Below are 25,327 nucleotides of genomic sequence, written 5' to 3' on the forward strand. Positions count from 1 at the left end.
TTGTTTGAGTTCTTCCAGGATCATCTTATAAAATGTAAATACCCAAGACAAAGATAACAATCTAATTCACATAAAAGCTTACTTTCTACCGAAGAGTTTAAAACTATTCATTAATTTGTTTATTAATTTAATTCATTCAATTCATTCATTAATAAAGTACATTAATAATAAACTTTGGGCCAGGCACTGGGGATTCCAAGATGAATAAGATGTACTTTGCTTTCAAGGAGTTTAGTAAAAACATTGACTTCTTTATAATATTGATTCATCTAGAATCAAATGTGTTAGAAAGTAGCTTTAACCAAACTTTAAACATTTGCCACAGCTCAGAGACCTACATGAAACACATTCCTTCTGCTACTATGTCCCATCAGAGTAGAGAGAAAAGTAAACTGTGAGTCATGATCTGAAATTTTGAATTTAAATCTTGGCTCCAATTATTCCCGGTTGTATGATCTAGGGAAAATCACATAATTTCTTCCTGGTCTCAACATGCTGACAAAGTCCTTCACATCACAAGACTGATGTGAGAATTAGGCAAATAAAATATATTAACATCCTTATCAAGCAAGAGTTGTTATTAATTTTGCTCCAAAATTCTGTCTTACCCTTGTAAAGCCAGAATTATAAACAGTTGTAGCATTTTCCCCCCTGATGAATGCAAAGCATTTTCTAAGAGACAAAATCATTCTTATTTTTCTAAAAAAGAAAATTGTGTAACTTGCAACCTGGGTGACTTTATACAAATTAGTTGACTTCTCTGGACTTCTCTTTCCTAAAAGGATTGTGGGAAGGACTGAGTGAGATAAAGTATGTATCAAAGAGTATCCAGTACATAATAAGTGATCAACATAAATTAGCTCTTATTATTTCAAAGTGATATTAAAATGGAATTATATTTTTCTTCAAGGTCACAGATGAAGCCCTAAATTGAAGCCCTATGCGCACATTACTAAAGTGAAGCAGGTCAAAACATCCAAAAGAAATAGTCAAGAACCAGTTTCTAATCCTGAGCTGACCACCCACCACCAGTCTAAAATAAAGGTTGGAGAAGAAAGAAATAGGTAGACTATTTCTTACTTACCCTCCTCCTGAATTGGAGGTGTCCTCTTTCACCTCAAACCTATGGGGAAAGAGTTTAATGGAACTAATGCCCTAGAGGGCTTGAGAAGTGCCTCCTCTTGCACTTGGGAAGTGAAGTACTAGACCTTTATATGCCCTGCAAGATCCAAAATGCTAGAGTCTATGGCTAGTTGGCTATTTTGATGGCAAAGCAAGAAAGAGGGCAGGATTGGGGATGTATTCTCACAGCTTTTGATAGAGTAAAAGATTCATGACAGTTTCCCACAGACCATGTGTGTACTATGTATGAACAGAGCTGGTTTGGTGATGTTTTGGATATCGGAGTTGGAGGCAACATCTCAGCAGATAGATGCTAAAAGTGTTCAGCTGGATACCTAGAGGCTTAAAATGACCCCAGAGGGAATACCCATATCAAGTAATGCTGAGTTCCTGAAAAGCCATGAAATCACCCATGAAAAGAAGAGTCAGTTTGTAATCCCTGCCAGATCTGGTAGCTTCTATGCCAGCTTTGCACGTGTATCTATCAAGTCAATTTTTATCCCCCTTGCCTTTATAACCTAACACCCTGCATGCCTCAGCCCTGGAGGAACCTGAGGCAACCTTCTGAGCTAAAAGGATAAAAGCAAAAGCCCTAGAAGAAAAGCAAAAGTCCTAGGCAAAGAAAAAGAGAGGAGCCTACTGAACTCTCTTTTCTTGCAGCAAATAGGCAGCCAAGCAGATCTGACCTGAGGGAGGGAAAAAACTAACTTTTAACAAAGTTTGGAGATACTTAAAAATTATTTTTCTATCCTGGATATATCAATTAATGGCATAAAACTTTTATGTATCTAAGAATGAGAGTAAAGAACTCTTTCCAGTTTAAAAGTGAGTAAAAATTCATGAATCTTATCCGAGTTTTTATCCAAGGGGTAGGAATGAATTAATCCTACAGAGATGGTGGGGTTAATAAAGTTGTTTTCTGACTATATCCTATGAGTCCTACTGACAGAATGTTGTAATATCATCAATAATGCGACAAACAGCAGAACTTCCTGGAAACTTTCAAGTTCTTAGGGCCTCCGTGCATGTTTCAAAGAAATATGTCATGTCATATGATAAGCTAGGCTGGCCAGTGTGAGGACTAACTTGTGTTTATTTCAGTTTCAATTATATAATTGGACACTGACTTACCTAATTGCTCAAGTAAGAGTCAGTTTGGTTATGGGAAAAAAAAAAAAACAATAAAACCGCATATCTGGGATCTTCTTGGAAATCAACCTAAGGAACTGAAAACTTTCAGCACAGGCTGACAGTATGCAATAGACAACTTTTAACTCTCTATTACTTCAAGCAATGACTCTCAAACTTCTGAGTGTGGATTCATCTTCCAGCAATCATGCTGAAATGCAGATTCCTAGGGACAGTTTCCAGAAATTCTGATTGGATGAGCTTTGCATCAGGCCTAAGATTCTATAAGAAGTTTCAGACCTGTAACCTAACCGACACCACACACACATGAACAAACACACTAACACTTTAAAAAGACTGGCCCATACACTCATACCCATTTTTACTTGAATTTGTTAGAACAATATGGGGTCTTAAAAAAGAAATAAAGAAAAGGAAAGAGAAGAGAAGAGAGAGAAGAAAAGAAGAAAAAGAAAAGAAAAGAAAGAAAAGAAAAGAAAAGAAAAGGAAAGAAAAGAAAAGAAAAGAAAAGAAAAGAAAAGAAAAGAAAAGAAAAGAAAAGAAAAGGTATTCCATAAAGAAGAGCTGTGCTTACATCACCTTTCCATTTCACAGGTGTGCATGACTCAGAAAGATGATTGTAGTTCCCAAACCCAGAGAACATAAGTTATCACAAGCAGCATGTGAGTTGTTTGAATGCTTCTCCAGGACTGATCCATTCCTTCTTTTATGCATGGAATCAGAATATGAAAACCAGCTTCAGGTCTTCCTCCTTCCTGGGTTTTCCATCAATGCTGTCATAATAAATGGTAACTGCTATTTATATGGGTCCTCTTCAGACTACAAACTAATCAAAGTTCCCTCATAACAAATAGAGGTTCAGCTTGGCAACAGACATAAATATTTATGTTTAAAAATGGGCATTTTTAAGATCACCAACAAATCTAAAAAATATTCTGATCTGTGCTTTTCATTACAGTTCTCATGCTCTGCAGCCCAACAGAGGCGTGGGCAGAAAATATCTGGTACTTTATTACGATGTAAACTACAGGAAGCATAAACTAGAAAGGCAGTGGGTATAAACAGGAACAAAGGCAGAGAAGGGGCAGAGGAGTCCTCCCCCACACATGACACAGTGTCCTTGGTGGGAAGTTAGGCTTTTATTAATGCTCACTTGAAATCCTAATTAGTTTGGAATTATACAGCTCCTTTTCCTCAGAGAACTAGAGAATCTTATTAAACAAAAATGCCAACTTTCTTATTCAATTCATTTTCAGTGCAATACCATATGAAGAGTATCCTAAAACTTTTGCATACCTAAAGATTATTTCTGCAGGATTGCCAGTATGTGTTGGAAAATATAGCCACTGCTACAAAGAACTGGTAGCCCAGTTGGAGAGAGAAGGCATGTATACAAATAGCAACAGTGCAAGGTAGATCATAAAAAAAAAAAAAAAAAAAAAAAAAAACACAGTCAGGAGGAATGGAATGTAAGGGAATAGAGAAGAAGATTGTTTCTAACTCAGAGAATCTGGGAAAGCTTCACGAAGATGCATCACTTTTGTATTTATATTCTTAGCACAGTGTGTAAAACAGATGGTCCTGGAGTGTTTAGCAGTATGGGACTACTCAGTATGTCTTTTCAAGTCTCAAAATGCCAGACTTTAGATGCCCCTGCAACTTCAGTTGTATTCATTTTACATTACAGAAACATCATTGTACCTTTATTATGATGCCAGGTAATTTTGCTGAATGCCAAGAATGTAGGAGAGAATAAAACATATCAAATAATTTTGATGGAGGTGGTTGGGTAAAAGACAAGAAACAAGTAAACAAATAAACACATAACTACAGATTGTGAAGGTGTCATTCAGGCTGTTAACAGGACAATGTGAGAGAAACAGAGAAGGATGATTTTGGACAGTATGCTCAACAGAGTTCTCTCAGAAGTGTGAAGTGAAACCAGAGGGATGAGATTTAGGCTGTGATCTGAAAAACTGGTTAGAGTTGTCCAGGGAGAGGGAACAGTAAGTAGAGAGGGCCAGGAATGGAAATGGGCTAGGACTGTTAAAAATACCAACCAAACAAAACAAAGCAACTGTCAACCCAGGATTCTATATTCTGCAAAACTATCCTTCAAAATTGAAAGTGGAACAAAAACATTTTCAATAAACAAAAACTAAGAGAGTAGTTTGCCAGTAGACCTACATTACAGAAATGCTTATAAGGTTTTCAGGTGGGGGTGCCTGGGTGGCTCAGTTGGTTAAACTTGGGACTTCAGGTCATGATCCTGGGGTCCTGGAAGCAAGCCCCATATCAGGCTCTCTGCTCAGTGGGGAGTCTGCTTCTCCCTCTCCCTCGGCTGCTCTCTGTGTTCATTATCTTTTTGTCACACACACACTTCTCTCTCTCTCTCAAATAAATAAAATCTTTAAAAGAAAAAAAAAGATTCTTCAGGTGGAAGGCAAATGGACCAGATGTAAACACATATCTACAGGAAAAAAAAAAAAAAAAAGAAGAAGAAGTGATTAACACGTGGGTATCTATCTTTTTTATTTCTCTAAATTTATTTGAAGACAGAAAACAATTTAAAAAACTATGACATCATATTGTGTATTATGATATTTATGTAGTATATATGTGTTAAATATATGACAACAATAGCATAAGAATGGGTAGGAGTAGAATACTGTTAAAAGATCATATTGTACTAAAATAGCAAATATCAGTTTTAAATAGATAGTAGTCATTCAAGGATGCATATTATAATCCCCTAGAAACAAATACAAATATATAAAGCTAAAGAGCCTATGGAGAAATTACATAGAAAACAAATAGCAAATGTTTTAGTTATATTCAATCATATCAGTAATTATATTATATGTAAATGGACCAAACATTTAAAAGGCAGAAATTGGATAAAAAGCACGATCTAAATATATACTGTCTCCAGAGGTATATTTTGTATACTTATAGTTAAAAGTAAAGGGATAAAAAAAAAGATATACCATGCAAGCAGTAAGAATATGGAGTGGAGGTGCCTATATTAATGTCAAGAAAAATAGATTTCAAGATAAGAAATATTGCCAGATATAAAAAGGAAGTTTTATCATGATAAAGTGAGAAATTCATCAGGAGAACCCAACAATTCTAAGAGCAGTTTTGCTAATAATAAGGCTTATGGATATATGAGACAAGAACTGGTAGAAACATAGAAATAAATAGACAAGTCCATAAGAATAGGAGATTTTAACACTACTCTTTCAGTAGTTGATAAAGCAATAAGACCAAAAGATAAAAAAATAAAAACAGTCAAGTTTAAAAGATCTAAATAAAGTTATCAGCCATTTTGTACTGCTTGATATTTATGTAACACTACACTAAATAATTGCAGACTACACAAACTTTTTGAGTGTATATAGGAAGTAAACTAAGGGAATATACTGAGCCATTAAAAAATGGTACTAAATTTCAAGTAATTATATTTTGTATAGTGGTTTCTTTGACTATAATTGAAATAAATAAATAATGGCAATATTTATAAAAAGAACTAAAATACTTCTAAGTAATCTGTAATCAAAGAAAAAATCCAAATGGAAATTAGAAAATATTTTGAATTGAACAATAATGACAATATTACATATTAATCAGTTAATCAGTTTTTAATTTGTTTTTAGAAGGAAATGTATAGCTTCATACCACAAAAGAAGAGAGGCTTAAAATCAATGGTCAAAGTTTAAATCCTATGAAACTAGAAAAAGACAAGAACACTGAACCAAAACTAAGTAGAAGAAAAGAAATAATAAAGGGAAGAAATCAATAAAACAGAAACAAGTTACAGGAAAAAATAACAAAACCCAAATCTACTTTTTAGAAATTAATGGATATATTAGCTAATAGCAAATCTGACAGAGGTCATAAAAAAGGGAACATAAATTATGAAAAATAATTATTAATACAGATCCCACAGATGTTTTTAAAAGGATAATTAAAGAAAGAATATCACGAACAATTTTATGCCAGTAGATCTGACAAAGTATATGAGACAGACAAATGTCTTTAAAAATTCAATTACAAAGCTAACACATGAAATGGAAAATCAGGATAGCCGTTTATCTATTAATTAAATTGAATTTCTTCAATTAGAAATAAAATTTTCCCACAAAGAAATCTCTAGACCTAGCAAATTCCTTGGAGAATTGTATCAAATATTAAATAATTACATAATATCAACTTATATAAACTCTTTTAGTAAACAGAGGAGGAAGAAATATTTCCATACTCATTTTTGGGCCAACATAACACTAATAAAAAGGTTTTCAGACTCTAAAAGATAATAAAATTGTAAACCAATATTTGTCATATGACCAAAAATTCCTTAAAAATTAGCAAATCAGAAACACAGAACAGATATATGTGTGTATATGTATGTATGTGTATATACATAGATACATCAGTTCTATCATAATCAAGTTTGTTTATTCCAGGAAGTAAGAGTAGTTTAAGATTTAAAAATCAAGTAGTATAATTCACTACATTAACACACAAAATGAGAAAATAATATAGTATTAATAGATGCAGAAAAGGGAATTTGACAAATTTTGATATCCACTAATGATCTAAATTCTCAGCATAGAAAAGAACTTTCTTAATTTAATAAAGGGCAACTATAAAACACCTACAGCTAATATATTTACTGTGAAATATTGAATAGTTTCCTAAAATCAGAAAAAAGCCAAGAATATCACTCTTGTCACTTATACAACCTTGCATCAGAGATTCTAGGTAGTGCAGTAAAAAAAGAAAAAGTGAAAGGCCTGCAGATTGGAAATGAAGAAGTAAAGTTGTGTTTATTCATAGGAGATACGATTGTTTATGTAGAAGATCCTTAGGGATCTACAAAATAACTACTAGAATAAGTGAGCTTAGAAAGGTCACCATACACAAAGCCAGCAGCAAAAAATTGTGTTCTTAAAATAGCTTCAAACAACTGGAAAATAAAAAATGAAAAATACCATTACAATAGTATCAAAAATTTTTTAAAACACTTAGAGAAAAAGAAATAAATTTAACAAAAACTATACAAGACTGAGAACTACAAAACATTGTTAAGAGAAATTAAGAGCTACCTAAATAGTGACAGAATATACCATATTCATGACCCAAAAGAATTGTTACTGTTAATATTTCAGTTTTCCTATAGATTCAATGCAAACTTGATCAGAATTCCAACAGGCTCTTTACAGGAATAGACAAGTAGATTCTAAAATTTGTGTGGAGCTCTACCTAGAATGGCTAAAACAATTACTTTTAAAGATTTATTTATTTATTCATGAGAGAGAGGGGCAGAGACAGAGGCAGAGAGAGAAGCAGGCTTCTCGCAGGGAGTCTGATGTGGGACTTAATCCCCGGACCCAGGATCACACTGAGTCAAAGGAAGACCACTCAAACCCTGAACCACCCAGGCATCCCCCAATTTTCTTTTTTCTAAAAGAAAATATTGAAAACTCTCACTTGAGTATTTCAAGATTTACTACAAAAATTTATGTAATCATAACTGTATTACATTAGCATAGGGATGGAATATTGTATAAATGGAACACAACAGAGTCCAGAACTAGAGGTACACACAAAGGATAAATTGATATTTTTTCCAGTTTTACTTAAATATAATTCACATACAGGCATGTAGAAATTTAAGGTGTACCCCATAATGACTTGACATACCTATATTATTAAATGATCACCACAGTAAGTTTAGTTACCATCCATCATCTGCTAGATCAAAAAAAAATTTTTTTAAGAAAAGAATAAAGAAAAAATAGATTTTTCTTATTATGAGAATTTTTAGGATCTACTACGTTTAGCCACTTTCGAATATACCATATAGCGGTGCTAACTATAGTCATCATGTTGTACATTACATCCTCAATAGTTACTTATTTTATAACTAGAAGTTTGTACCTTTTGACTACTTTCATTGATTTTCAATAAAGGTGTCAAGGCAATTCAATGGGGGGAAAGAAGCCTTTTTCAACAAGTAGTGCTAGAACAACTGGATAAATGTAGGAGACAAAAAGATAAATATCAAATTCTGCCTCATAGCACACAGTAAAATTAATTATAGATTTCAATGCAAAAATTTAAAATTATAAAGCTTCTAGTAAAACATAGGAGAATATCTCCATTAAACTTGGCATAAGCACAGATTTCTTAGGGAACAAAACACCTTAAACTTAAAAAAAATGATAAATTGGATTTTATAAAAAGTGAAAGTTTCTGCTTATAAAAAGACACCTTAAGAAAACAAAAAGGTGAGCCACATCCTAGAGAAAAAAAAATTGCAATATTACATCTCATAAAGCACTTGTGTCCAGAATATGTAATTAACTCCTATATAATGTCAATAATTAAAAGATATACAACCCAGTTTTTCAAAGGACAAAATACTTGATCAAATTAGTCATAAAAGAAGATATAAAAATGATCAATAAGCACATGAAAAGGTACTTAACATCCTTTGTCACCAGTGAAATAAAAATCAAAAGAACAACTAAATAACTATCTTATGCTCATTACAAATGCTAACATCAAATAAAATAATACCAACTGTAAATGCCCATGTAGAGCAACTGGAATTCTCACATCTTCTGGAGGAGATTGCAAAAATGGTAAAACTACTTGGGAAAGCTGTCAGTTTCTTATAAATTTAAGAGAGATTCAGAAAGTCTATTCTTAGACATTTATCTCAGAGACACAAAAACTTAGTAAAATAAAAAAAAAGACTTGTAAAAAAAAAAAAAAAAGACTTGTAGAAGAATGTTTACAGCAGGTTTATATCTAATAGCCAAAATCTCAAAACAATCTAACTGTTCATCAATAGAAATTGATTAGCAAATTCTTATATATTCATACAGTGGAATAATGACAAGAAACCAGTCTATAAATAAATAAATAAACAAAACTGATCAATTCAATAACATCAATAAGTCTCAAGAATAACATGTAGGTAAAGAAGTCAGACACAAAGGAGCACATAATGTATGATTTTACTCATATAAAGCTCAACAACAGCAAAGCTATTCTCTAATAACAGAATTCAGAACAGTGGAGTGGACTGGCTTGAACAGGGCACAAGAAAATTGTCCAGAGCAAAGTATGTTCTATATCTTGATTGAGATGGTAGTTACAGGGTATATTCATTTACCAAAATTCATCAGATTGTATACCCAAGCTCTACATATTTCATGTCATTAATAAAAGTGAATGAATGTGGTTCTACACAAAAACCTTAGCAAACTAGATACTCGAGTTTTGCCCGTTTCTGTTCCTCCTCACGTACACCCTACGAATTCTATTGTTTCACATTACTAGAAAGTAAACTTCATTTTCCTATTTATGCTTTGATAACCTTGCAACACACAAAGAAATATTTCCATAGCTTCTGTATTACGGTGTTTACTAAAGCTGGGACCATTTTGAAAGATGATTAATAATATAAAAGTAAAAACAATAAGGCATTTGGTCTTGAATTATTTCTTTCTCCTCCATTTCTTACACATTCATTAATCAAATAGCCCTCTAAATGGATTTGTCATCTTCCAGTATAAAAAATAGTAGCTAATACTTACATTAGATATGCCATACATAAGCACCATTGTGCTCACTTTACCCATTTACTCATTGACTCTTTGCAACACCCTGTGAGCACAGACTACTGTTATCCTGATTGAACAGAAGAGGAAATTGAGGCATGGGGACTTACTCAAAATTAGAGTGGTTGGATACACAGCTGGATTTTGAACCCATTCATTCTGCTCAGGAGTCATATTCCCAACCACTATGCATACTGCTTCCTGTAACAGGTGACTAGGAATGAAGTCACAGAAATATGAAAGGTTCTTTAGGACTCAACTAATCCAGTGGTCCTCACACTGGCCACTAGAGAATCAAGTACAAGTTGCTAACACAAATTCAAGGTGACTATGATTCAATAAATCTAGAGTGGAACCTAGAAATCTACATTTTCTAATGTAGAAAGGTGCAAATTTTGGAGAAACCATTGGTATGGTTCAAAACCTCATGGCGGATGGATGAACTTTTTTACAAGCAGAATTCTTTATATTGGCTTGCACTTGGAGGTGTTCCTTTTTTAAAATATGGCTGAATTCAACCACTGGTCTCAGTTCTGCTTTGTGCACAAGTTTGTTACCATCTCTCCAAACATATCACAATCTTTAGGAAAATTATCATATCCCTTAAGGTTCTGTTTACCAGGTTGTAAGTCTGTTGGCACTTTGACAATGTTTTTCATTATAACATAAGTTCAAGTTCCCTGCATCATCTCTATTGTTACTTTCTGAATGGCATTTCCTGTTTTTTTGATGACATTCCTAAGCTATGATCCTCAAACTGAAGGCCAAATCTCTAATGTGGTTTCATCAGTATACATTGTATAGCAGGACTGCCACAGCCATTGTGCACTATTAATTCTAACAATACCTTTAAAGCTTTGAGAGACAGACAGAGAGAGCGAGTGTGTGTATGTGTGTGTGCGTGTGTGTGCGTGTGTGTATGGCAACAATGACCCACTGAAATCTGTACTTATATTGAACCTACTGTCAATCAATTCTAAATCTTTTCCACACAGGTTTCTGCTAAGCCAAATTTTCATTTCCTCTAATTTTATATTTGATTACTTAGATGTTACTGTTTATCCCATTAAACTCCATCTCCATGAATACTACTTATTCCTCCAGGGATAGCAAATATAATGCAGCTCATGTATCAATTCGGATTGGTTGGTAGTAGCTGCCAGAGTGCTATGAAAAGATTATGAGCCTTCCTTGCAGATGACAGAGAAAGATCGTCATCATCTGTTGGCTAAGTCTGTCATTGATGAGGGGTAGAGTGCTAGTGGCATGTTTTTTATGACTGTGTCATTCCAGCTCCAGCATATTAACACAAATCATAGAAAAGTCAGACCAAGGAATATTCTGGTAAACTAGGAAGTCATCAAAATGTTGGTGGTAGTTAAAGCCATAGGAATGGTTAGATCATCTATGGAAATGGTATAGGTAAAGGGAAGAGAATAAAGGGAAGAGATTAAAGAAGTTAGTACTTCTTGATGTCAGAGCACTGATCACCTGATATCTCATCCTGATGCACAGGGTAAGAGCCAGGTCCATAGGCATCTCCTGCTCCCACTGGATCTCCACTTTTGGTGTTGCTGAATCTGGGGCCAGATGTGGGTGTGGGAAGTGGATGTGAGGTCATTTATATCCTTGAAGCTGGAGCACCAACACTCAGACACAGTCTTCAGTTCCAGTTTTCTCTCCTTAGTAGTTTGTCTTTGCTCTTGCTTACCTCACAACCATTTTTTCTCTCCTGGCTGCTGGCCCTGCTGACTTTAGGCCCAATGCTAGATATAGAAGAAACAGCATTACATAGACTGCCTCACCAGTTCCCATAATTACATAAGGTCTGATCCTTACAAGTTACTTACTCTATACCAATCATGGTGGCTGTACTCCTCTGATCAAATCCTAACTGATAGAAGTGGTATTGAGGAAGCAGAGGAAAGCCTTCCTAGAAAAATGATGAAGTCACTCTTATCATATTGAATAATTTATGATAATAATTTAAGTTATTAAATATTACCACATTTAATGATTTAATAATAATAATTTAATAATGAGGTGGTTACTTTATGAACATTTTTCTTAGCTCACTTTACAGGTGCGAAAACTATGGTTTAAAGACATTAAGATGGGATCCCTGGGTGGCGCAGCGGTTTAGTGCCTGCCTTTGGCCCAGGGCGCGATCCTGGAGACCCGGGATCGAATCCCACGTTGGGCTCCAGGTGCATGGAGCCTGCTTCTCCCTCTGCCTATGTCTCTGCCTCTCTCTCTCTCTCACTGTGTGCCTATCATAAATAAATAAAATAAAAAAATAAAAAATTAAAAAAAAATAAAGACATTAAGATCACAGAACTAGCTAGTGGAAAAACCAGATCTGAATCTACCTATTTCTGATTTCAAAGCTAGTGACCTTATTTTTTTTTTTAATTTTTTTTAATTTATTTATAATAGTCACACACACAGAGAGAGAGAGAGAGAGAGAGAGAGAGAGAGGCAGAGACATAGGCAGAGGGAGAAGCAGGCTCCATGCACTGGGAGCCTGACGTGGGACTCGATCCCGGGTCTCCAAGATCGCGCCCTGGGCCAAAGGCAGGCGCTAAACCGCTGCGCCACCCAGGGATCCCCCGCTAGTGACCTTATTAACTACATTAGGACTTTTATTAGAAAAATGGCAGTGAGGAGGTAAGTAGAAGAATCCTATTTCTAAAAAAAAAACCCTTAACTTGAAACTAATATGTAAAATAGACAAAGCACAGCTGCTTTAGTTAAAAAGAGGGGTTAGGGGCTCCAATATCAGTTTCCCACCACACTCCAGGCATAGCACTTAGGGTATGCCAAGTAAGGGATGCTGGGCTCTGTAGAGCAGAATTTGAAAACCACTGCATTCTGTTCAGCTACCCTCACAAGGATAACATGAGGAATGCTTGTATGTCCAACATTAGACTTGCCTAGAGAATATCTCTTCCCTGTGAGTTTAAGCCAAGGAGACCTCACTAAGATCAGGATTAGCTGCAGTCCCAGTTAAAGAAGAGCCTGTATTCCTCCATCTTCCAATCATTACCATGTACAGGATGCTTAAATTCTTAGCCTTCTGAATTCACCCCATTGCCTACGGGTATAGACTGCAGAGTATCAAGCAGTCAATTAAACAAAGAACACACATTTTCTACAATTCTTTCTTTGCTTAAATTGTATATATGCAAAGCCTTAAAAATAGAATCAGGAAGCAAATGGCTTTGCATTATCAAAAGCTATTTCCAAACAAACAAAACCTAAAGCTATGGAATAAATTTATTCTCAGTAATTAAAAGACAATTTGAGCCATGTTGGATGCCTGACCCAAGAAAGGACTGGAAAATTGGCACACTACAGGGAAGACTCAGAAGGGACAGAGTAGTTTATTCTAAATATTTAAAAAGCTGCTTTACTGGAAGAAGGTCTAGATGTATTCTACATGGCAGAAGATAGATGATATGTTTTCATGCTTTGAGTACCTCAGCCCCATACAACCTTGATTTTAGCCTTAGAGGTTATCACTACTATTATGATAATACAAATGATTGAACTGGTTTTTCTTTTATTTTTGTGAATAAATTAAATATTAAGAAAACAAAAATAAACCTACTTTGAAGGAATCTATTATTTGAATTGTACTCAAGTGATTTTTAAAAACATATTAAATAACCACATATGAGCCAAATACCTTCTTCCTGGTCTTGATGTTGATGTGATACAAATGGAAATTCACAGAACACAATATGTGCTTTTTTTCATTTAAGGCCCACAGCCATTGATTTCTATGATATAAACAACTAATAACATAGCAGGACCATTAATGTAAAGTGTTTTCATAAAATTAACTTTTTTTCAATGACACAACTGCTGGATTACAGATTCCATTATGCCTAAACTTGGCTATAATCCTAACATGAAGTTATAGGTTATGATCAAATTAAACAATGGGTTAAATTAAGGCTCAAATAGTCATTTGTTACCAACTAGGTATGTGGGAAAGCACAGATCTTCCCTTCTTCTCTGTCCTGTAGGGGTACCTCTTCAGACTATCTCATTTCTTCCCAAGGGCTCAGGATCACAGGCTGCTGTGATTTCCCTGAAGAATTGTCAGTAGCGCTATTGGGGCCACAGCTGTCAAAGAATCATGGTTTCGACTTTTAAACTGCATCAGCTGAGGATGCCGTAATTGTCAGCTCTTTCGGACATCTGGAAGTCCAAATGCCTCTTTAGCAACTCTTACTCAGGAGTTGCACCAGCTACCTGGCCAATCAAAAGGCCCCAGGAAGCAGGAGAAGCTTTGGTGGTCATTTTTAAGAGCTTGAGCCAAAGAAGGATTCAAAGGTGAAATATGAGCAGCAAAGGTGTCTTAATTGTCTGTGTATCCTTTGAATCACTTTATAAGTGAGACTATTCTCTTTCTATCATTCACACACAAGTCACAAGGTATATGAATATAATCTTTGGTGTCCTTCTGGTTCTTTCAATCATTCTTCTAGTTGCACTTGCCTGCTTGTAGATGTCCATCTCCTATGGCCAGGTCTTTATCATCTTACTTTGAGCAGACAGCCTGACAAAGTCTGTAGAGTCTGGGCTATATGCTGCTTCCCTGCAGGACTGGCCTTTGTTTGAAATTAAACAGGATTTGAAATTCAAACAGGATGTTTGAAATTAAAAAGTCTTCAACACGTGGGGTGCCTGGGTGGTTCAGTAGGTCAAGGGTCTGCCTTCGGCTCAGGTCATGATTTCCAGTCCTGAGATGGAGCCCTGCATTAGGCTCCTTGCTCCAAGGGGAGCCTGCTTCTGCTTCTCTGTTGCTCCCCCTGCTTGTACTCTCAATCTCTCTCTCTCTCATAAATAAATAAAATCTTTAAAAAAAAAAGTCTTTAACATGCAAAGAAAGTAACTTTAAAGTTGGGATTTCAGGTTTGGTCAGATGGGTGGGAGAGAGCTTTATGAAGCCAGTGGCCTTCAAGTCACTGCAACATCATAGCTGCTGCTCTGCCTTCCACTGGCAGTCACCCTGATACATGCAGCCCCATTGTTGACTTGAGTAAGTGACTTTTCTCCAGAACACATGGCTAGAGAGCTCCCAACTTAATAACATTATTGCGTCAGCCTCATCTATTTATAGGAATGTGCCTGATCTTGTCTGATTTGCAGTGTAACATATTATAGCAAAATGCACAACTTACAAGTAGAAGAAACGTGATTTTAGAAAAAGAAAACATTGTGAAAAATCTAGGAAAGACTGACTCTATTACTCACAAATATATTGGAACTCAAGAAGGGAAACGAATGACATGAAGAATGAAGGACCTGTCAATCATTTTTAGGAGGAGGAACCCGTGTTTTTCTCTCTTTTGATCTAGATTTGTTATTTAAACCTCAGGTGTCTCCATTCCCTCCTCTGTAAATTGGAAATAACTGTGCCTATTTTAGAGTTTATATGAAAAGAAAAAGAGTTAATATAGGTGAGTGACAACACAATAGCTCAATAAATGTAAACTACAATTGTTATTTTTAAGTGATGATCCTTTGTTTTGGACAAAAATACAGCCCCAACTCATGAATGGGAGAGTCATAATCATTTAATATTCCAGAAAGAATTCTCTTTTTTAGCATTCTGAGGCATATTCAAATTATTCTGGCAAGCTGCCATCTCTACAGATGCTATTTATACACATCTTTTTTGACAGGTCAAATACTTCTTTATATACTAATCATTCTATATATTTGCTTGGCATAAAGTTGAATTGAAAATTATCTCTATTCTTCATTTTAAATTTTTTTTGAAAACATAGGAGTTATGACATTACATGAACTGCTTCTTAGAAAGCTGTTGACACAGTCAATCTCTGTATATTTTGCCTGCTTTGTTCCTAAATTGAGTGATTGAGTCTATTGAATAGGTAATTAGCTAAGTTCATAAATTAGATAAAAAGGAAAAAGCAGAAGGGTATATTGGAAGTCGTGTAATTGCATCTTTTTTATTCTTAAGAAGTGCACTCAAGGATCTATCTGAAGACTTGGGGTTTTTTCTTCCATTAACAGCCTCTCTTAACAATGCCATTTGTTCTCTAGAGTCCTTATAAATACTGAGCAGGCAGCGACTCTGGTAAGAGTGGCAATTCCTTTCCAATTGCTCAAACTGATTTCCCAATAGACTTGAATGTATCTAACTAAGATATCTATCTACCCACCTTTCTTCTATTGTCCATATATCCATATGATGATAGATGATACAATATGACATGATATAGGATATCATTCTTGGATTCTTATTTACAAAATCACTTACCCGTGAAAACTTATTTGTAATCCCTGAATCAACAAATCCAACAAATCCAGCTTTGGAGCTAGTTGATGAGTTTGAATCCCAGTTCCTGTTAGTGGGGTGGCCTCAGGCAAGTCACTTAACACTTTCATAATATAAAGAAAATAGATTTTAATGGTATGAGTGGTTTATTGAGAAGATTATAATCTATGTGACATGTGTATACAGACAAATGTACATATTTCCCCCAGGAACGGTGGTTCAGTAGTAGCTCAGTCAGTTTTGGGTTGGAGGGATTTATAAAATAAGTAGCATAAATAAAGAGAATTGACTGTATATATTCAAAATGGGAGGCTGAGACCATGTGAGGGCCTGCAGTCCATTGTGATGGGTAGCTCAAAAAGCATAAAATACCAAAAATGAGGTTAGAATACCCTGTCTTTCCCCAAAAGAAGAAAGGCAAGAGAAATTTAACAGAAATATCTCTATGTGTAAAACCAAACTTTTTGCTTTCCATTCAGAACCATTCCTCCCTCAGTGCTCTGCTTTCTAGGCGGTTCAGACGCAAGTGTTACAGCCAGCCTCAATCCTCTTTCCACGGAACCCATCCAGCTCAGTGGCATGCTGCTTCCCTGTAGGACTGGCTCCATCTTCAAAATAGATCCAGAATCTATTCTTACATTTTAAAAATGTAAATAGTTTTCATTGTGGTAAATATACATAATATCAATTTGCCACTTTGACCATTTTGAGGTGTTCAGAGGTGTGAAGCATATTCACACTGCTATGCTGCTGTTGCCATGGTCCCCCCATGGGACTCTTCTCATCTCATAAAATGGAACTCTGCACCCATTGAACAGCAATGTCCCCTTTCCCTCTCCCCCAGCCCCTGACAACCACCACTCTACTTCTGTCTCTGAATCTAATTGCTCATATGAGTGGATCCACACACAGTATTTGTCCTCTTGGATTGGCTTATTTCATCTAGGGTCATGTCCTCAGATTCATCCATGTTGGAACATGTCAGAATCTTCTTCCTTTTTAAGGCTGAATACTAAACCATTCATGCATATATGCCACATTTTGTTTTTCCATTCATCCATCAACAAAAATGTGTCACTTCTACCTTTTGCCGATAGTTAATAATGCTGCTATGAGCATGGGTGTGCACTTCTTTGCATCCTTGCTTTCAGTTCTTCTGGGCATAGAAGAAGTAGAATGTCTAGATAAAATAGATCCCAAATCTATTCTTGACATCACTGCTACCAACCCTAGCCTAAGCCCTGCTTATTTCCCATCTGAATGACCACAATTGGTATCTACATCCATCTCCCTGCTGTTGCTCTTTATCCCCTGCTTAGTTCTCAACACAGAAGTCAGAGTGATCCTGCTAACATGTCAGTCCAATGGCTTCCCATCACACTCTGATGACAAGCCAGAGTCATCACAGTGGCCTCACACTATCATGCTGGCCTGACCTCCCCCATTGTCTCTCTGCCTCGCCTCCCTTGACCCGTGCCCCTTGCTCACCCCTCCATCTGCTCATAGCTAGATCTATGCATGGCTTGTCCTCAGCCAGCTCACGTCTTCATTCAAATGTCACTTCCTCTGAGAGGCCTTTTTTTGACTGGTCTGTTTGCACTGTAAACCTCCTTACCTCACCCCCTCTCTTTTCTCCTGATATTTCTTTTAGTACTTTGCAGCATCTAATATATTTTTTACTTTTAAAATTTTTTAAATGCTGTATTAAAATCTAACTTTCAAGAAGGCATATAGTTTTGTCTTTCTGTTTACCAAGCTCAGAGGAGTGTCTGATATATAGTGGCACTCAGTAAATATTTGAATGAATAGATGCATGGATGAATAAATGAGGGTAACAACCATTAAAAGATAATATAGAAACCAATATTGCACTGTATGCTCACTAAAATTTAAATTAAAAAATAAAAATAAATAAAAGGTAATACAGGTAAATAGAACACTGAAGAAATGCTTAATCTTTAGAGAAATATCCAAATGACACTTTTTTTTTTTGGTTATCTGGATGGGAAAATTCATGTGACTATTATCTGAGTTTCACGCCTATTTAAAACCAGTGTTTGTGGGGATCCCTGGGTGGCACAGCGGTTTGGCACCTGCCTTTGGCCCAGGGCGCGATCCTGGAGACCCGGGATCAAATCCCACATCTGGCTCCCGGTGCATGGAGCCTGCTTCTCCCTCTGCCTATGTCTCTCTCTCTCTCTCTCTCTCTCTCTGTGACTATCATAAATAAATAAAAATAAATAAATAAAACCAGTGTTTGTGGATAGGGGAGCAGGGTATTTAAAATAACTATAGTGCCTCTCTTCCTCCCACCAAGATTCCAATGTGCCTCTCCTAAAGGAAGTATTTGAAGAGACAGAGTATGTGTATTTTAAAAAAATTCCTGAGTTTTATGATATGTTAGACTACAGATTAGAAAAAAAGAACACACACGATTCATTCTTTTCATATGCCAGCATGTGATATGCTTATTTTGAACAACAAAGTAATGTACAAAGCATGTTATTAAAGGGTACAATGAAATTTATTGTGGAATTTTATGTGAACATGTAAGAAAAATATAAATTAAATATTAGGCCTAGAATCCCATGAGATAATTCTCAACAGCTACAAAATTCCTTTTTTTATGTTCCAAATAATAGTTTTTAAGTATAACTATTGCCAGGTATGTGGATTGTCACAGGATTTTTCCTCATCAGCCAAGACACATAAGTGATCTTTAGTCAACAGTTAGAATTTGGTGGGAAAATTTGACTGGAAAAAAGTTAATTTAATAAGATAAGTAGACACAGTCAAATCAAACAAGTTATTTTATTTATTTATTTATTTATTTATTTATTTACTTATGATTTTTATTTATTTATTCATGAGAGACACAGAGAGGCAGAGGCACAGGCAGAGGGAGAAGCAGGCTCCATACAGGGAGCCTGATGTGGGACTCAATCACGGGTCTCCAGGATCACGCCCTGGGCCAAAGGCAGGCGCCAAACCACTGAGCCACCCAGGGATCCCTCAAACAAGTTTTTAATTTGAGATTTTTTTAGAACTCTTACAAATGCTTGGCATTGACCTCTATTCTGATGTATTTCCAAAATAAATTTTTAGCATCACAGATACATTTATTGCAGTTTCTCTCATCCTTTTTCCTCCTTTTATTTTCCTCCACTGCATTTTAATCACCTAATGCTCTGACCTCTTGTCCTACTTGATTATAAATCCCTGGAGAATAGGGGATGTCTAATTTATTTGGTATTTCTAACATAAAGCCTGATACACAGTAGGTATTCAATTTAGGTCTATAACTAAAGTTAATCAGGGCTCTGATTGTCAAATATACACACAGATACATACATATACACACACATATACACATATACATATAGACTTAAATGTTTTCTACACCAACTTTCAGGAAGTTGAATAACTAAATTTCCAAGGAATATTAAAGAATTTCACCGAAGAAGGGCTTTCCTAGTATAAGGGTTCCTCTCTACTAAAAGAGCTAAAGTTTTCTTTCCTTTGGTAAAAAATAGGGTAACCTCACACAATGATACATCATGTTTGAGAACCATCCATTTTCTTTAAATCTAAGAGTTGGAGTATACTGAGAGTTCCTAAGTACGTGGCTGTGTGGTGTCCCGAGTGTGGTTTCCTCTCCCCAGGCTGTGCCTAGAGGCAGCTTGGGGATTGGGTTGGAGACATCCAGAGGGAGGATGTATGAGGATGGTGATGGCTTAAGCATGTGCTGCATTAAGGAGAATGGTGGGGAGGCGGATAGGATACCTATCATTCAGTCCAACCAGTTCTGGCACCAATTCCTTCTTCCATCTATCCTTCTCATGGTGCACAGTGCCCAGGTTATCCTCTGGATCCTCAGATAGTGATTGTCTCTACCAATCATGCAGTTTGCAACTTTTCTGGGTCCTGAACTGAGTACTCAAAGTAGTACAGTTTAATTTTTCCTATGTTTGTGCCTCCCCATTTAAACTTAAAGCTGATTTGAAGCAACAATGGCATTTCAAGACAGTCACCCTTCTACTCACCCCAGCACCTGCAAAGAATCCTGCTCATAGAGCTGCTCACTAAACAGCTGTTTAATTAAACAAGATGGCAGGGGGAGGAGTGCAGGTGATGGAGAAAGCTCTTTTTTGCCTTATTTCCATGAATTGGAACATCTGTCATTCCTCCTAGGACAAAAACTATAGATAAGGAAGGTAAAGATTCCCCTGAATTCCCTTTTGCTATTATCTTGAACTTCTTTGTGGCTGAAGCCCTGTTAATTTTATCTTCAAGTTCTACCAGGATAAATATGGACCAACTAAAGCATTTCTACACAACTCAGTACAGGAAGTTGGCAGAGACTTGTCTGGATCTTAGCCCATATATCTTCTCTCCTCCTTCACAGGTGGGCCCAAATGCCCTTAACCATAGACAAATATACCCACATACCCGTAACACCCTGCCTCACCTGGATAGTCCCTAGTGCCCCCTTCAATCTCAGGCAGGAGCAAGTGAGGGAGTTCTAGTCTTCGACCCTGGGACTGAACAGCCAGCCAGTCATACTCTGATCTTGCTGTGGTGCCCCACATAATGAAGCTTCTGAAGGGGCTCCAATGTCTAGACTGCTGCGTCTCCATCTCATGCTAGGTCGAGATTAGATTCTTGCCTTGGTCGTGCTGCCTAAAAAGTGCTTATGTCCTTATGTCAGTCCCCACTGCTGCCCCAGTGCCATTCCACCTGTCCACAAAGAGCCCAGCAACTGCTCTATCCTTCTCCTTAGTTACAGTATTCCAACACAACCTGTCTGGCCAGGTAAGTTTGAAAATCTACTGTTCAGTCTATACCTAAGCACTTACATGTCAAGCATATAACATAGACTGGCAGCAGTGTAAGACTCATGTCCAACCCTTCAATTTGAAAATAGTTTTCATTTTCAGCACCTTTTATTGCTTGAATATACTCAATTGTTGAAGGAAATCACTTAAGGGATGCAAATGAAACTGAAAGGCTTTATTCGGCTGATGTGCCATCAGGGAGCACTGAAGACCAGGTGGCACCCAGTTGAAACAGGTCAGGATTTATAAGGCAAGGGAAAGTTGAGTGTGTGTCCTTGTGGTTTTCAGTTAGGCTGCAGTCCGGGTACTGATGACCATCACCATAGTTTTTTTCTGCAAAGTGTTTCAGTAAGCCTTGTGATTTATCAGGTCTTCAAAGTTCCCAGGCAGGGGAGATAGACAGCAGGGGGGGAAGAAAAAGGAAAATAGGGCAAAGGTAAAAGGCAAGGAAGAAACTGGGACCCACTGAAGTCTGTTTTATTTCTCTTACATAGAGCTTCTCGAAATATCTGTGATTAAAGACCAGATTTTTTCATTTTTATTGACTTTTAATTCTCAATATGTTGCAGACCATACTTGCATAAAATCCAATAAAAATTAAATTAGTAGCAAAATAAAATAAAAATAAAAAACAAAGACATGTAAGATGCAAGCCCAAAGTTTTATTATTAGACTGAACAGACTTAAAGTTACTCTATAAAGTTATGATAAAAAGTTTCTAAATGTTTGCTCTCAATTTCTATACCTGCCTCATTACAGATCAGTAAAAATCAGTTTTTGCACCAGTACCAGTCCATGAACTACATTTTGAGTAGTGCCATTTTAATCAACTGAAGTTTCTTCATGGCCTCTAGATCTCAAAAAATACTCCTCCTGCCTACTGGAACATTCCCCCACTTCACATTGGACATCCTTGTGGCTGGCTGTATGTTACACTGACAGCAGCATGCCAACCACTGCCCACGAACACCTCACTATGACAAAAGAGCAGTCAGATTTTTTTTTTCCTCTGGATTCTCAATTTTCTTCTTACATACCCTCACTTTTTAAAATTCTTTAATGGATAAGCAATCCTAGACCCTTTGGTCTGTCACCCTTTCAAATTTTCTCATAGCCTTGGACCTTGGCTTCCCTCAACTTCCCTTTCAGTTTGCTCAGTTACCTTTGAGACACTTGATGTTCCAGTTGAGCCCACATAGTGCTACCTCAGAGAAAATGCAGGTCGCAGAATTTGCTGTGCCAATGGGCAAATCTATGTGCTACTCTCTTGTTTACTCTATCCTGATGTATTTAAACAGTTCTGAGGGAAGGCAGCATCTCTAAACTTTATGATTGTTAGTAGATTAATCAGTGCACTACAGTTTTAACAGATTCCAATTGCTGAACTCTACATATTTGTTTAAAGAATACAAACAAAAGTATCTTCCAATAATACCAATCCTTAAAAATAAAACTACAAAGAATCCACAAATAAATCCCCATTGATTATTGAATCCAGGGCTTGGAAAGCTTTCATTTTATACAATATGTCCAGAAAACTGAGAAAGTATTCTTAGAAACACACATGATTAAATTTAAAGACTACCAAAAATATTTTTCACATGTACAAGGAACGCGTGGGTGTAGACTTATCTTTTATCCTAAATCAAATAGGCAAAGCTTTGTAAGCACATTACACTATAGATAGACACTATTACAAAGCAAAAATGGGTTGTGTGAGGAGCAATGCAGGGTCAGAATTCATTCCATGAGGGGCTATCCAAAGAAAATAACACAAAAATATCCTAATCAAGTAGATGATTCATCAAATTATATACATTTTTTTGATTACATCTGTCTGGAAAGCTTGATTGCCAGTTAAATCACTTAAGGGAAAATGAGTTGTATGCTTTATTTGGATGAAAGCAGGAACAATTTCTTTTATAAATGGCATGAATACAATTTAATTCTGTTATCTTTTCTGCCTGGGAAAACTGCCTGGATTTTGCACAGAAATAAGAATTTGACGTTAGTCACGTTTGCCATGTTTTCCTTGAGAATGTGAATAAGAAAGAAAGATGGTGCCTCATGCACTTTTGAATCTTTGGTTGTGTTTTTTATTTAAATTTGCAGCCTCTATAAACAATAAAAAGGTGGGCAATACAGAAAACAGGTTATGTGTGTAACCCAGGACAGTTCTAGACTTTCTCCATTCTCCTATTCTCAAACTAAATTGTCTGGTCTTAGCTCATGTGTGTGATGACTGTTATGGAGATTTCCCTTCATCATCACATAACAAATATAGAATTATCATTTTCAGAAAGATCTAGAGTGGCATCTGCACTTTCCTTGGAGTTCTGAGAATAGTGGTCTGTGCTTAATTGAAGTTTCTTTTGCAAATGCAAAAGTTGTGAAATCTTTTGCTATAGAGTCACTTAAAAGTAGTTTTAATGGACCATGTAAGAGCTTATTTCACTGTGGTCTTTTATTTTAGCATAAGGTCATAAATATTCCATTCAAATGTTGAAAATCTATTCAAGGCAAAAATATAGGTCCAGCATGTCAGCTACAGCATTATTTGGGTAGTGGCCCACTTAAACTACATTAATATGTCACCATTGATTGTGTCTGCCTAGGACTTTTACATATTATCTGTGAAATATATCTAATCTCTAAAATTCACACTTCAACGTATTATTTGGTCATGTAATCACATTTATTTTATTTTTTAAAGATTTATTTATTTATTTATTTATGATAGACACACAGAGAGAGAGAGGCAGAGACATAGGCAGAGGGAGAAGCAGGCTCCATGCCAGGAGCCCGATTTAGGACTCGATCCCGGGACTCCAGGATCATGCCCTGGGCCAAAGGCAGGTGCCAAACCGCTGAGCCACCCAAGGATCCCCTGTAATCACATTTAGAAAAACATTATTCTGTCCTATTGCATGTCAGTGTAGGATTTCCTTCTGCAGAAAATGTTTGTATGGTGTTCACTATTCAGAGCATTAGTGAGGAAGATCAGTAGTGATGAAAAGTAAAAGTTTCAACTGTTCAAATGGTTTCTCAAGAGACGTTAAAAATAAAATTTTACTATCATCTATTTTAGTTTTAGAGACAAGCAGCTTAAGAACAGCTCTAAACTGGAAGAAGTAGGGTCTGGAATTCTCTCTTCAATCTAGAGAGCTGGTTTTACAGCAAGATTTTAAGGTCAGATCTTCACAGCTGTGGTTGAAAGTCAAGGGTAGTCCAGTATAGGGGAAGTACCTGGATCTTGGGTTCAAACAAACCTGAAGTTCCAATCCCAGCACCATTGTCTACTACCATCAGGGCCTGAGGCCAAGTTTCCTGCTTTGTAAGAAGTAATAATAACATCACTCACCTCACAGGATTGTTGTAAAGGAATAAAGGTGGCACCATATGTCAAGTGCCCAACATAGCTCAGGATCTAGTACAGATACTCAATAAATTCTCATTTGTATTCTTTCTTTTTCTCTTTTTCATGAGTATGTGCATACTAAATGAGTATGTGCACACTAAAGGTGATATTTACAGTCCCAAGGACTCATTTCTGTATCCACACAAAGAGTGGGCAGGAAATTCGGGTTCCATGCCAAGTAAGTTACTAGTGACACCCATAGGAAATTTCTAATTTTGTATCTCCAACAACTCTTTCTAAGTGTCCCTATTGCCAACTCTTGTCACAATATCCATTCCTTGGACATTGATAGTCCTCAAGTGTCTGTGCATGGTCCACTTTTCTCCTTCCACTTATCACTGATTTTATCCATTCAAGGATGTCCACACTCCTTCCATGCTAATGACCTAAAGTCCATATGGTTAGTCCTGGCTTCACTCCCAAGCTCCACTCACATATCCAATGGCCCACTGAGCATCTTCATCTGAGTGACCTGCAGGAGGCTCAACTTTCACACATCCAAAATCCTTTTACCAAAAAACAAGTTTCTCTTAATTTCTATATTTTGTTTACTTGGATTTCTACTCAATCATTTAAGCTAGATTTCACTTGCTGATTTAAAGTGGTTAAATAAACTTTGCCCTCTTCCCAACCTTCTTACATTCAGTACTCTACTAGCGATGGATTTTTTTATTCCCTCTTGCCTTTTTTCCACCCTACACCTTTAACCTGTTCCCTACTTCCTTATCTACTTGTATGTACATCAAGTGCACATCTTCTCAGGCATCTTGAATTTCTTCAGCTGGCCAGTTTCTTGGACTTGATGCCACTACCAGGTTCCAATAAGTCACCTGGCATTACTGAGAGTGGTGAG

General features: G+C 36.4%; 1 protein-coding gene across 8 annotated transcripts in view; it reads right to left on the reverse strand.

Annotated features, from left to right (window-relative positions):
- ZMAT4 (zinc finger matrin-type 4) overlaps positions 1-25,327 on the reverse strand; it is a 339,499-nt gene that overhangs the window by 52,762 nt on the left and 261,410 nt on the right. The window contains exon 6 of one of the 8 annotated variants that reach the window (XM_072776595.1): positions 21,243-21,427. The exons of the other annotated variants lie outside the window; for them this stretch is intronic. Within the exon in view, the coding sequence (XP_072632696.1) occupies positions 21,402-21,427 (26 nt within the window). The 3' untranslated portion in view covers positions 21,243-21,401. Of the gene's footprint in view, positions 1-21,242; positions 21,428-25,327 lie in introns of those variants that run through there. 8 annotated transcript variants of the gene reach the window in all.

The sequence above is a fragment of the Canis lupus genome, chromosome 15 (assembly GCF_048164855.1).
Source record: "Canis lupus baileyi chromosome 15, mCanLup2.hap1, whole genome shotgun sequence".
NCBI classification, from domain to species: Eukaryota; Metazoa; Chordata; class Mammalia; order Carnivora; family Canidae; genus Canis; species Canis lupus.